The 12885-nt window shown below is 50.4% G+C and overlaps 2 protein-coding genes across 21 annotated transcripts in view; both read right to left on the bottom strand.

Annotated features, from left to right (window-relative positions):
* The window catches only part of PRRC2C (proline rich coiled-coil 2C), a 70493-nt gene extending 63836 nt beyond the window's left edge, over nt 1-6657 (bottom strand). For 13 of the 19 annotated variants that reach the window (XM_040565120.1, XM_040565112.1, XM_040565119.1 and 10 more), the window contains exons 1-2: nt 6438-6615; nt 5406-5476 (exon numbers count right to left, since the gene is read on the bottom strand). The gene's annotated coding sequence lies outside the window, so the exon portion shown is untranslated. Of the gene's footprint in view, nt 1-5405; nt 5477-6437 lie in introns of all 19 variants that reach the window. The other 6 variants (XM_040565122.1, XM_040565121.1, XM_040565105.1 and 3 more) reach the window with 4 other exon arrangements.
* Nucleotides 6658-6942: 285 nt separating this feature from the next.
* On the bottom strand, nt 6943-12762 carry LOC121073771 (dimethylaniline monooxygenase [N-oxide-forming] 4-like). Of its 2 annotated transcripts, none has more exons than XM_040565138.1 (9): nt 12431-12762; nt 11418-11555; nt 10954-11142; nt 10466-10628; nt 9960-10105; nt 9046-9245; nt 8508-8860; nt 8243-8312; nt 6943-7561 (listed from the first exon to the last, which is right to left on the bottom strand). In XM_040565138.1, exons 2-9 carry the CDS (start codon nt 11547-11549, stop codon nt 7177-7179), a joined length of 1638 nt encoding a protein of 545 aa, XP_040421072.1. In that variant the 5' UTR covers nt 11550-11555; nt 12431-12762; the 3' UTR covers nt 6943-7176. The 2 variants fall into 2 exon arrangements, with proteins under 2 accessions (XP_040421072.1, XP_040421070.1); XM_040565136.1 differs by lacking the exon at nt 12431-12762 and adding an exon at nt 12192-12428.
* Nucleotides 12763-12885: the final 123 nt, after the last annotated feature.

A 12885-nucleotide genomic window follows, 5' to 3' on the forward strand; every position in this document is an offset into this window, starting at 1 on the left:
TGGTGACAGTGGTGGGTTGGAGGGCCCATTTGCAAGAATAAGAATGAACTGCTTGCACCCTACAGTAAAAAAGTATCAACAAGAAGCCTCCACATCACTGGATTCTTTGACATTTCTAAACATACAGAGCAGCAGCACGCCACGGTTCTGTCCCAGCTGCACTTCAGCAGATCTGAAGGCGCAGGCTTAAGAGTGTGCAGGATGGGCTCCTCTGTAGACAGCTGTCTGGGATAAGTTACCAGACACAAGAGTTGGGCTCAACGAGGGTCAATTCCTTCAGCCAGTCACACTGTCCGGTGCAAAACACTTTTTTTTTTTTTCAGAAAGCTGACAAAAGATAATCGATAGGTACATGACAATGGACCAGATTCCTAACTCAAATAAGCAGAAGTTGAAGCCCTTTAATATCATCCATCTCTTCACTGTTTTCTTCTTCCCTTTTGTTGTAACACTCCTACTGTAAGAGCCCTACAAGCTCTGAAATGATGCCATTTAAACTGGTGGCACTCTTTTGCCTCTCTGGTCCATCTCAGCTAGTTCCTAGGTTTAAATGATAAAGTCTTTGCTAGTGATTTCTAAAAGCCAAATTAGACCTCCTACGTATTTCCTACCCTTCCCACTCATCCCACGCTGAGGTGGGCAGCGGAGTAGGGGAGGACATATTAAGAGACAAATGTAAAGCCATTCCTTGCTGTGGATTCAACACCTTCATTTCCTGCTCCTTTACCACAATTTCCAAGTAATAATTAATATTTCTTGACGAGAAAGATACACTGTTCAGTTTCAGTGTTCTCAAGAAAGCACAACTCACTTGTAGCAGCAGATTTCTTTCCATATCAAACCTTTCCACACCTATAAAATATACCTGACCTTAGCTGAAAGTAAGTAGAAATCAAAAAATTTTTTAATCAAAACTTGTTTTTTCAAAGCACCTATCCACACATTTATTTAAGTAACACAAATGATTACATTTAAGGTTTTTGACTTCAGAAATCAATTAGATGTTGCTTTGAAATATTCAGGCAAGCTGTTCTGCTCATGAACTCTTCCAGGTTATTTGGTAGCGCACAAGAGCTACGCTGGGAATAAACCCTTAAAGAGCTTCATTCCTCTCCAGAATAGATGTGCCAAAATGGATTCCTTTTCTCCAGCTATATTTCCAACATCTTTTCATTCACCTTCTCAAGATCTCTGTGTTACCGAAGACTGCAACCCCAAGATGGAAGCAACCCTGTGAGCAGTAGGAATCTGCAGAATAAACCATTTTATAGAGTTCTGTACACCCTTAGCATGATGAAAAATGTTCAGTAACAGTTACTTTACTCAGTTGTGTTATGTCTTAAGCTACTTAAGCTTACCTTAATACCCCAAATCTGTGTTGGCTGTAACTCCCACCATACTCCTAAACTGATTCATAGATCAAAAAAACATCATAGTTTCTCCTCTATATTAAGAGGTGCCATACATTTGTCTTTAAGACTATCACAGATACTCTCACCATGACAGCTGGAGACAGGGTTGCCAGATGTACAAGCCCAAAAATCACTGCTGACGTCAGTACAGAACTTGACTCCTATGCATACAAGGGTAGGAGAATTTGCTCCTTCAGAAACCTTGGCCTAGTCCAGCTTTGAGTTCATTACTACTCACAGTCTCTTCTACCAGCTGCCCGTTGCTCCCTTGATCTCTGCTTACACGTTCTTCCATGAGAGGACTCACTAATTTCTTTGAGCAGGAACTATCCGTATCCTGGGACTTAAAGAATACCCAGCACGTAAGAGAAGCAACTGTGAAAAGCACACTGACAAGAGTATTGGACACCGCTGGCCAATTAAAGGGCAACTTCAGCCCTCATCGTTAGACCGGATTCATGCTTTAAAGAAAAGATGAACTGAATTACAAAAGCTGTATCAGCATACTCAGCTTTATGTATCTGTCCTTCAGCATCACAGAACCCATTTTCCATAGCAGTTTCTGTCTGCCAAATGGCTATGCAAGAAGTTTAACATTTTCAGTTGCTTGTTTCTTTATTCACTCCAGTAAATTAATACTGTCACCATATCACAAGCCAAAGGCAAGTTTCTCCTTCTAGGACATACTTTTGCTTCAGACTAATTATTCATATTGGCAAAAGAAAATTTGTTATTGTTCCATCTCACTAGAACGTTTTTGCTACAAATGCATATATACATCGATTACAAACTATCCTAAGCACTACTGTAAGACCTGTAAGTACAGAAATTTATTTTTTTTGCAAAATGAAAGCATTGATGCACTGATGTCAAGAGAGTGAGGTCTCCCACTGGAATATATGGTTGCTTTGAAATGGAAGAAATGTACAAATCCTCATATCAGGTCTTAAACTGGGAGAAAACTCACTGGCTTCTCCAACAAAAGGTTGTTCTGGGTAAATGAAGACATTTCTGCAGTTCCACCCAGACTAAAGACTCAAATCTGTTAAATAAGGTAAGAAGAGAGAGCCTGCAAGCGTTTCATTTGCAAATAATGAAATTTGAACTATTATTTCTGCACATACTGATTAGATGTGCAGCCATAATTTTAAAACGTTTACAAACACCAAAATTTAAAGCTTACAAAATATTAGTTTTAAAAACAATCTGTAACTGCTTATAAGATTTAAGGAGGACAGCCTGAAAAAGTTTGCTTTTGAAGCAGAGAAAGTCTGATTTGCTAACATAAGCAAGCAGTGTGGCAAAAGCGGATGACCTAGCTATTGAAGGTCTTGCATGGAAATCCATGTGGTACCTCAGAGCATGCTGAGCCACAACTTATATCCCAGCTACCTAAGTATTGAGTAAACCTGCCCTTTCACTTTCAAAGTCACCAAGTTAGAGATCTCTTCTCTCAGCCATGCAGCATCAGGTGATTCCACAGTTCTTCACCCAATACTTTCGCAGCTGATGTACCTGATGTAGGATAAAGTGCAGTAACTCAAGTCTCTGTAAGCCCCTGAAAACACAGCTCACAGTATTTCCAAAACAGTATCAGTTAAAATTTACCATCATCGTACTTCAGATAAAAGATACGCGATTCCACATTGTAATTTCACCATTAATCAAGACGTCAGACATATAAAAACAAAAAATATGATGATAAAAAGCTTCTCGCTTTAATACGTGTTTGCAATCTGCAACAGACTAGTTCGTTAGAATGTTATGTAATGGCTGAGGTATTTGCAATAAAAACAGTCTATTTCTGTTAGCCTGTTCTTCATAGACATAAAAGCTGTCTTCATCTGATTTTTATTAGGACTTCATCTTCCTCTGCTCTTTATGCATTTTTTAAGACTTCTGTCCATTCCATTTTCATTTCACGAACACATGCACACAGTATTATTTCCTCCCACCTCCTCACAAAAATCTCAGCTTTTCTTTTTGCACCTGCTTTCACCCATGGGAAGTTACTATGGGGTTTGTGAAACCTTGTCTTGAAAAAAAAAAAAACAAAAAACACGGGGAATGAAACTGAGCATAGAAGAAACTCTCTACAGAAGACGAACAACTGGTTCTACCAGTAAAACACCACTCGCAGTCCCGTCATTACAAGCCCAGCATCCATCCCCAACTAGTGGAAATGTGGTGCGTTTTCAGGGTGGATCCCCCCCAACCTTATTATTACCTTATCTGGCCTCTAAAGAAGTCCCACTCTTCCTTCAACAAAATGACCATAGAGGAATATTTCTTTCCCTCACTCGTACCTCCAACACGCTATACTAGGGTTTGCTCCTCTGCAAGAGCACACTGTGCATGCGTTTAGCCCTTCTGCAAGAGCTACCTTTTTCTATCTCCACATCTAAGCCTCTTACCCATACCACCCTTATATGGTATTTAGGCTATGTTTTCCATCCTCTCTCCACTGTCACATCACTCCCATAGACGGCTTGGGGAATGTTCTGGAATAACGGGCTTGCACTTTGAGTAACCCAGGACACCTGGCTGAAGTGGACCCCATACAAAGTGTACTGCTTTGGCTTTCATTCTTTCACTGTATTGCTCTAAAAGACTCATTAAAACAAACAGAACCTAAAGGAGAGCTCCCTTCTGAACAGCAGCATCTTTTCCCTGTTTCGTGGCTCGTTTCACTTTCCCAGGTAGACTTTAGGAAACGGAGAAATAGGACCTAAAGATGATGCATACAATAAATCTGTACCATAAAACAAGTACTCCAGCAACAAGGAAGTTAGAGCTGTAAATTGAACTTTTTTCTTCCAGATTTCCCTACAGAAAGCTACGGTTCAATGGTTCCAGTTATGAAGTCTAAACAAGAGCAAAGAAAGTATAGGTTGCTACAAATATTCTGTCTCTTTGGAGTTTGGTATCAGCAAGACTGACAGAAATGACTGTATATTGATTGACACCTATTTTACCCACTGCTACTTACCAAAGCAATACTTTATGTATAAAACATTTATATATTAAGGCAGTGTTCCAGGTGACAGAGGCAGACAAACAAAAGTCTCCGCACACAAGCAATGGCCTATGCCAATTCTCACTTCAGCTCAAATGGCCACCTTTAATAACACACTTGCCTCAGAGTGGTCACATCCTAGTGCACGGAGCACAATAATCTAAGGGACAAACTCTCCTCATTGAGCATCTGTCGAGTTCAAAGAACTCTCAAAACTTTCGGGTTCCTTAGTCCCAAGGAGGAACCTGTGGCAGAGCTGCACTAAAACATCCCAAAATTAATCTTAAAGAAAACCTCTCTCCGCTATATGATTCAAAGGAATTTAACAACCATTCAGCTCCTGGCAGCCAGCATTAAAAGGTCATCCTTTTGTTTCTCACTGATGGACAAATGAGATCATGTCCCACTTCCTCCCCCCTTAAAAAGCAGTTTCTTGTCTAGGCAGAGCTCTTAAGGCTAAACAATGGGTAGGCCTGATGCCCCTCTGCACAGGAAACAAAGCTGTTAAAAAAATCCTGTTCCTTCTGCTGGAAATAATGCTTATTTCTACTAGCACATCCATTTGACTCCAGTAATCAAAGACTGATAAGGAAAAACAGTTCTTCCTCAGTGATAAAGAGTTCAAGACCTTTCACAAAGGGACAAGCTTACAAAATGCATGCCTGAGACACAAAAGGGACAGAAACAGCAAAACCACAGTGTTCCATACAACTCCCAGCACCACGCTATCACGCAGGCTCCCCTTCCCCCATAAAAAGGGCCCAAGCTGGAAACTGGCTAGGCCACTTTTAGCCCCCAAATTTTCAAGCCCCGCATCCCTGGGTGATGGCTCCCATTACGCCACGCTGGCTGCCTGAATTTTAGCCGTGTCATCTACCTATGCTCACACCACATTTCAAGCGCTATCAATAAAACCACCCTGGTCACGTTCACCCCATTCCTACAAATCTTGTCCCTAGGAGCAGAAACAACAGTACCTTTCCAAAAGGTGCTTCACTCAGTTCTAAGTCAAATAATCCAGGAATCCTTTTACTGCGTGTCTCCAGAACTGCGGATAAATATTTCAGAGTCAGAAAATCCAAGTGTGGTGCACTGCACATGCCTCCAGCATCCCATAGGAAAACCTCTCCTTCCCTGGGGGTTTGCGGAGGAAGAATTAGTGCCACAGAGTGAGTGCAAAAGCTTGAAGGGGATGGCTTCCTGAGGAATCTCCCTGGAAAGATGTGGAGCCTTTTAAAAAGGGGGGGGGGGGGGGGGGGGAGAGATAGGTGTGTGCGTGGGGGGGTGGAAATAGGCGGGTAAGGGAAATAGGTGGGTAAGAGGAGGGAGAAATAGGTGGGGAAGAGAAATAGGTGGGTAAGGGGGAAAAATAGGTGAGGAAGAGGGGAGAAATTGGTGGGGAAATAGGTGTGGAAGGGGGGAGAAATAGGTGAGGAAATAGGTGTGGAAGGGGGGAGAAATAGGTGTGGAAATAGCTGAGGAAGAGGGGGAGAAATAGGTAGGGAAATAGGTGGGGAAGGAGGAAGAAAATAGGGGAGCAAAAGGAATAGGAGCGTAAGAGGGGGGGGGAATAAGTGGATAAGGGGAAGAATCGGGTACGGGAGAGGGGGCGAAATAGGTGGGGAAGGGGACGAACTAGGCGTGGAAGCAGCCCGCAGCCCCCTCCCGCCGCCCCGGGGCTGTGCCCGGCGCTGTGCCCGCTGCGGGGCGCGGCCGGCCCCGGGCGATGCGAGGCGCTGCGGCGCGGCCCGGCACCAGGGCCCGGCCGGCGTGGGCCCAACGCCGCCTCCCCGCGCCCGGCGGGGCGAGCAGCGGCCCGGGGGCCCCTCCCCGTTCCCGGCCCCCCCGTTCCGTTCCGTTCCGTTCCGCTCCGTTCCGTTCCGCCCCGCGCCGCCCCCGCCCGCGGCCATGAGGCGCAGGCCGCCCGCCCGCTCCCCCCGGCGCCGCTCAGCCTGCCTCAAGGCCGCCCGAAGAGCGCTGAGGGGAGAGCGCGGCCTCCTCCAGCTCACCTGGCGGGGCCGAGGAACCCGCTCCGGGTTTTTCCTTTATTTTCTTCTTTTCTTTTCCCCCTCCCCTCGCCCCCCGCGGGCTCACCGCGCTCCGGCGAAGGCCGCCGGCCGCTCCCGGCGCCGCGCCTCAGCCGCTTCCACACAGGGGCCAAGATGGCGGGCGGCCAAGCCGGCGCCAACGGCGTCTGACGTCACCGCGCCGCGCGCGCGCGCGACCGGCCGGCGGAGCGAGCGCGCACCCGCCCGACGGGGCCCCGCCCGCCTGCTCGCCCACGTGACCCCCGCCCTGCCGCAGTCGGGGTGGGGGGGTGGGGAAATAGGGGTGGATTTGGGGGAGGTTTGGGATTTTCGCCGCCATGTTCTGGCGGGAGGCACCCGGGGAAGCCCCCCCCCGGCCTTTGCTCTCTGTCTCCCCCCTGTTCCCGGGTTGCAAAACCATAAGTCCGTCCCCCTGCCCCTCATAGCCAACCCATTACCCAAAACATCAAAATCTCACATTAAAACGTTGTTAAAAGCCCACTGAGGTTTATTTCTGTGTCCTGCATCTTGTAAATTCCCAGCAAAACAACCACTTGCCCACCCTTGCCTACCCCACAAGCCACCCATAATCCCAGAAAAAGCACTGGCCCCATGCCCACCAGCCCTTCAGCCTCTCCCCATAGCCTTCTGGAGGCCCAGGGCTAGTGGCAGAGGTGCGAGGTTCCCCCAACACCGCCCCCCATGGCCCCCTCAGTCCCTTCTAGAAAAGGGGAAGCCCCCTGGGGACCCACCCCGGACGGGGAGATTTGGAGAGGAGGAACCCCGCCAGCAGCATGGCAGGCAGGGCGAGGAAGCCCAGCCAGCGCCAGGAGCAGGGGGAGGCTCCGTCCTCCACCACCCGAGTTCTCAAGGGCTTCAAGGCCCGCTGCCACTGCGTCAGGATGGCGGCCCTGGCCCCGCTCCACCGTCCCCGTCCCACCAGGCGGTACTGGTAGGGCGTGCAGGGGCCGAAGAAGACGGCCATGGCCAGCCGGGGGTCGGTCAGGAGCAGCCATAGGATGCTGGGCTTCACACCAGCACAAGAAGCGATGTCGGAGGTGTAGTTAATGAAACTCATCTTCAAGTGCTCTGGCTCGGGTGGATTCCTTCCATGGGACATGGAATCAATAAAGGAAATGAGATAGTGTGTTCCCACCTCGGTTCACAGCCCTGGGCTCAGAAAAGCCACTGCATTACAGGGGACACATGTTGGCCAAGATCTCTGAGCCTGTCCTTGCTGCAGGGTGACACAGAGACCTAAAGGCACCCAAAGAGCCTTCATGTGGTGGTCACCAGCGGCCACCCTAGCACGGGGAAGAGGCAGAAACTTGCTTGATTTCTGTAACCTGCTTGTCACCACCAAAATGCAACCTGTGGACTGGGCTGAGCTAGGAAACTGGTCGCTGACAGTGCTCCAGTGGGGTTTTGTGAGGGAGCTGGGCCCTCAGCCTCACACTCCCTGCTGCCTGGAGTAGGGAGGGAGAAGCCACGAGATGGCACCCTCTGTCTGGAGGAAAACAAATCTCCACACACATTCCGGGAACAAGGGTAGGACATGGAGGCCTGGCAGAAGGGTTCTGGGGGCAGCACTGCTCCAGCCCCCCAGAGTTGAAGTGGGGCCTGGGGAGGCTGTAGGGCGGTTGTTTCATCCCAGAGCTCAGCTTGGAGAAGCCATAGATCAGCGGAAAGGGTTTAGTGTGAGAAAGGATCAACTTTGCCCAGCTTGACATGTTTTGAAAAGCAAAGGCCTATCACAGCATAACCCAAGGTGTGACAGTGTCACGCACCTTTTGACCGGCGGCTGCTTTTTCAAAACATCAGCCATCATCCTGCTGGCAGGAGGGAGCTTGTATGCACCTGAGAAGAGCAAAGAGACCAGAGACCTTGCACAGCACCGTAAGAAGAGCAGTCAGCAACCCTTCGACCCCTTCCATGCTCCCAGAGCCTTGTCAGCATTAATGCAGCAATGCCCAGCACAGTGCCAAGGGCAGCAGCAGGTTGACCCATCCTCCCTCCCCAGCATCTCCCCCATCCCTGCAGCCCCTCTCTCACCTGCAAAGATGCCTGTCACCCAGCGAGCCTGGATTTCTGCTCCTGCCATCACAGAGCCGGTCAGCTGCACCAAACCGATAATGGCCAGAGTCGGCCTTTCCAGCTGGGGCGGAAAGATGCATTTATAGAGGGAACGGTTGTTTCTGAGGGGACTGCGAACTGACTCTTCAAGGAAGGGAAACGAGAAGATGTAGCCTGTGGCAAAGAGCACCACATCAATATTCTCTTCAGTTGTCCCATCTTCAAAAACAGCTGAAGTTTTGGTGAACTCCTTCACATTTGGCTTCAGCACGACAGTCCCAGAGAGCATGCAGAATGGCAACTCTTCATTGATAATTACATGAAAATTGGAACTTGCACATGGAAAAAGAGAAGGAGAGAAATGTTAGCATCCAGGGGGGGCAAAAAGTCCTCTCCAATGGTTTGCTATGCTGCAAATATCCCCCAAAGTGAAAGATGATTTCACACCATTAAGAATCACCAACTAACCAAGAAAACAGAAAAACAAACAAACAAACAAACAACAACAAAAAAACACCTTTTAACAGAAGCCAAGCCATAGATCTCGTGGTTAAACCATGAATTGAACTTCCGAAACTTGATCCTTTTTGTGACGGCTGATGGAAGAAGCCACTCAAGAAAGTGGTTAAAGCGCGTGGTGCTGACCATGTCGAAGGGGAAGCCGTGGTCCGACACCCGGCTGTACACCCATGTGCTGCTCCTGGCACTGAGAAACACCTGGTGGAGAAGGCAGGCCTGAGGGCCTCTTGCCCTGAGGCCTGACTTCCATTTTTGCCCCACGTGACAAATCCCAGCTCCTGTGCTTGGGAGCTCAATCCTGAGGGAAGCAGCCGGTGTCCGGATGAACCAGCTCATGGTGGCTTTTGCAAAGTTCACAGGTGGCCCAAATTCTCCAGGAATTGCAGAGCTTCTTCAACTGGCCTCAATTTAAAGGTCTGTTTATTGAGAAACCCAATGGACAAAGCTTGGATGCAGCCACCATCACTGGTGTGGACACCCTGCTGTCACATCTTCTGATGTCCCTCATGAGACAAAGCCCCTGGGGAGCAAAGGGTGCCATTCTTGTGGGTACTGGGAGGCAAAGATAGAGCTGCACTTGCAAGATGGATGGAGGGAAGAAATCCAAGATGTGCAGGATATCTGGTAGCAGCAGTGCAGTGCCCTCCCATTTCTGACCAAAAAGGTGCTTTAGTATCTCCTGAGTGCTTGTAGGCAGTTTTGGGGAGGTATTTGGTAAAAATAAAGCAGTGACAAAGGCTGAGTGGTGGGAGGGAAGAAAAGAGCTGAAGGCCAAGAAAGGGTTGAGCAGGGACCATACAGAGGGGAGGGAAACATCCCCATGGTGGGTCTCGCTAACTTCAGCTTTAAGGAAAGTGGCCATTTTATCTTCCCTCCCGCTTGCCCTGTGCCCCTGCCACCACAGTTCTGTACCTTCGCAGCCACATGGCTCAGCTCCACAGCAATGTCACCACCAGTGTTCCCAATGCCGACCACAAGGACCCGCTTTCCCCGGAAAGCCTCCGCATCTTTGTATTCCTGGCTGTGGAGGTACCGGCCTTTGAAGTGGGTCTCGATGCCTGGGCAGAGAGCAGGAAGCATCTCCTACCACCAGACACATTTGCTCCAGCCTCGTGCCCGGCCCCGGACCCACTGCTCCCCACCTCTCCTTGCAGCCAACCACTGCAAAGCCCGTAGAGGTCTCAGCTCCTCTAGTAGTAGTGATGCCTTCACCCTCTCCCACCCTCCTGTGCAACCTCATCGTGGTCCTGCTCTGCAAATTCTCATGCAAGAGCACTGGTGCATCTTCACGAGGTGTTTTTACCCATTTCTGGGTATGCCCACATCCCTTTCTGTGAGGGTCACAGAAACCCTGGCTGGTGGACATCATGGAGCAGAGGGGCAGCCCCAGCCCACCCCGCTGCAGGGGCAGGGCTCACCTGGGAAAGAAGCCAAGGGCAGGTGGGGCACCTGGTAGTGTCCCGTGCAGACCATGACAGCATCAAAGATGTGCAACTCCTGGACGCCCTCGGTCTCGGTGACAACCTCCCACTGGCCTGAGGTGGCGAAATCCAGGCACTTCTTCACACTGAGAACTGTTGTCTTACACCAAAACCCAATAAAATTGCGGTCAGGAGCTGTGCCAAGCTTCAGAAGGGAGCTGCCCACAAAGGGCTGAGGCTGCTGGGCCCTCAGGAACCTGGTTTCACCTCTGAAGCTGCTGAAACAGAGCTGCACCTTCCCTCTGGAGATGGCATGGGATGGGGCAGCCCATGCTTGAGCAACCTAACTTAAAACACGGAGCCAAAAAGGCTGTGTTCAGGATGCACAAGACGTACAGCCCTTGTGGGGCTGCTGTCCCATCCCACCCGGGCGATGGTGGTACCTGCAGCCCCCCGTGGCCCCCCCGCAGCAGGCCCTGGCCCACCTTGAAGCGGATGTGCCGCAGGAGCTGGAAGTGCCGGGCATACATTTGGAAGTACTCCAGGAGGAGGCCGTGGGGGAGGAAATTGGGGAAATGCTCAGGGCAGGGGAAGTCGCTGAAGCAGGACATCTCCTTGGAGGTGTTGGTGATGACCGACCGGTACACGCTGACCCTCCCGCTGTCTGCGGTGTCCTGTGAGAAGCGAACAGGGATGTCTGTGGATGCACAGGGAACGACTTTCCTCCTCCGGGTCAGCACGGGGGTGTGAGCGATAAACAGGGGCCAGCACCCCAAAATCTGCTGGTGGCTGCAGGATGAGGTCAGCATTGAGTTTAAAGCCAGTGGTCGCACACAGGGCTTGCAAGACTCTGGGACAGGGACATACCTGAGGGCATAGCCACCCCCTCCTTGTTGCTGCGGGCAAAGGGGAGATGGGGAGAAGGCAAAACCAAGCAGAGCCCACTCACGGCAAAGCGCCAGAGCCCCCCAATGTCCTCGCTCCTCTCAAAGCAGGTGGGCTCCAGCCCCTCGTCCAGGCAGCACTTGATGGAGACCAGCCCGCTGACCCCGGCCCCGATGACGGCCACTCGCCGCACCATGGTGTCCTGCGGGTGGCAAAGGGACAGAGCACAACAAACAGGGAATAAAGTTGTCCAGGGATCAGCAGAGACATGGATCGCTTCTTCCCACCCCCATCCGTTGTGGGAGGTTTGTGCAGCCCTTCTGCCTGTGCAAAAGTCACCCCCTTCATACAGCTTTAAGAAATGTTCTCAGCTGGGCTGACTTGTTTTAATGCTTCCCTTTCTAATTTCCATTAAATGGTGTTCTTTTGAAAACAAAAAAGGTTTAGAAAAAAAAAATCGTGATGCCTGAGCAACATGGAGTGGCGATTCAGAAGTTGCGCAGTGTTGTGGAAGTGCTGCTTGCGTTACCAAATAGGCATGGAAAGAAACTCAGGCAATGCAGGTTACAAGCAGGAAGAACTCCGAGCTCAGGCTGGGTAAACTGACCTACGCAGAGCTTCAGTGTAAATCAGAGGAATGAAAAAAAAATATGAGCCTATGTGAACTTTGATTAGATAACAAACACTCCTACTGCAAAGTCTCAAGAAAGGCTCATTTCTAACTTGTTTTCAAACAATTTTTTGCCAAAGAATATGTTAACTTAAACAGGAGCTGCAGGAAACGGCAGAAATTCGCAGAAAAGCCCCCGGAAAAAACAAGAGACTTGAACAAACTCACGAAGGCTCCCGTCCAGCTGCAGCTCACCCACGCTGCAGGGACAGGCATAAACCCCACATAACAAAGCAAGCGGCTCCCAGCCTGCGTCACTGCTCTGTCCCCACGAAATCCCAAAACTCGCCCGTCCTCGTCACCCACGGAGAGCAGCCGCCCCCAATCCCAAGCCCCGCCGGAGACAGCGGAGCGCTGGCTGGCTTCACAGCACACAAAATGCAGCCAGAAAGAAATGGAGAGCAAACCTTCACTGTGCCTTTGCTGCTCGGGGCTCGTCCGGGCTTCACTTGGAGCTTCTCCAGGCAGAGATTTAAAGGCGAGGCAGAAGTCTGCCCGGCCCTGCTTGCACAGCTCTTGCACTGCCGACCTTTACACCCGCTCTGCTGCCAGCACTTGCCAGCACAACAGTCTGGACCTTAATCCTGAAGGCGCTGCGCCTGCAGGGACGCCCACCCGTGACGCTGGGGTCGTGTCCGTGCCTGGGGACCTCTGTGTCCTCCCCCATCGCTGGGCATCCCCAGGGAATCAGCCACCGCGCTGCCTGTGCCCGCCTGCCAGCCTGGAGGGGCAAGAGGCAGCCAAAAGTGTGAGGGGAGCATTCCCAGCACCATCCCCATCCCACACACCAGGGGTAGGAATGAGGCCAGCAACCAGGGCTCCTTAAATTAAAAGATGCACCAGTTCTACCAACTTGGGCTTT

The sequence above is a fragment of the Cygnus olor genome, chromosome 8 (genome assembly GCF_009769625.2).
Source record: "Cygnus olor isolate bCygOlo1 chromosome 8, bCygOlo1.pri.v2, whole genome shotgun sequence".
Classification (NCBI taxonomy): Eukaryota; Metazoa; Chordata; class Aves; order Anseriformes; family Anatidae; genus Cygnus; species Cygnus olor.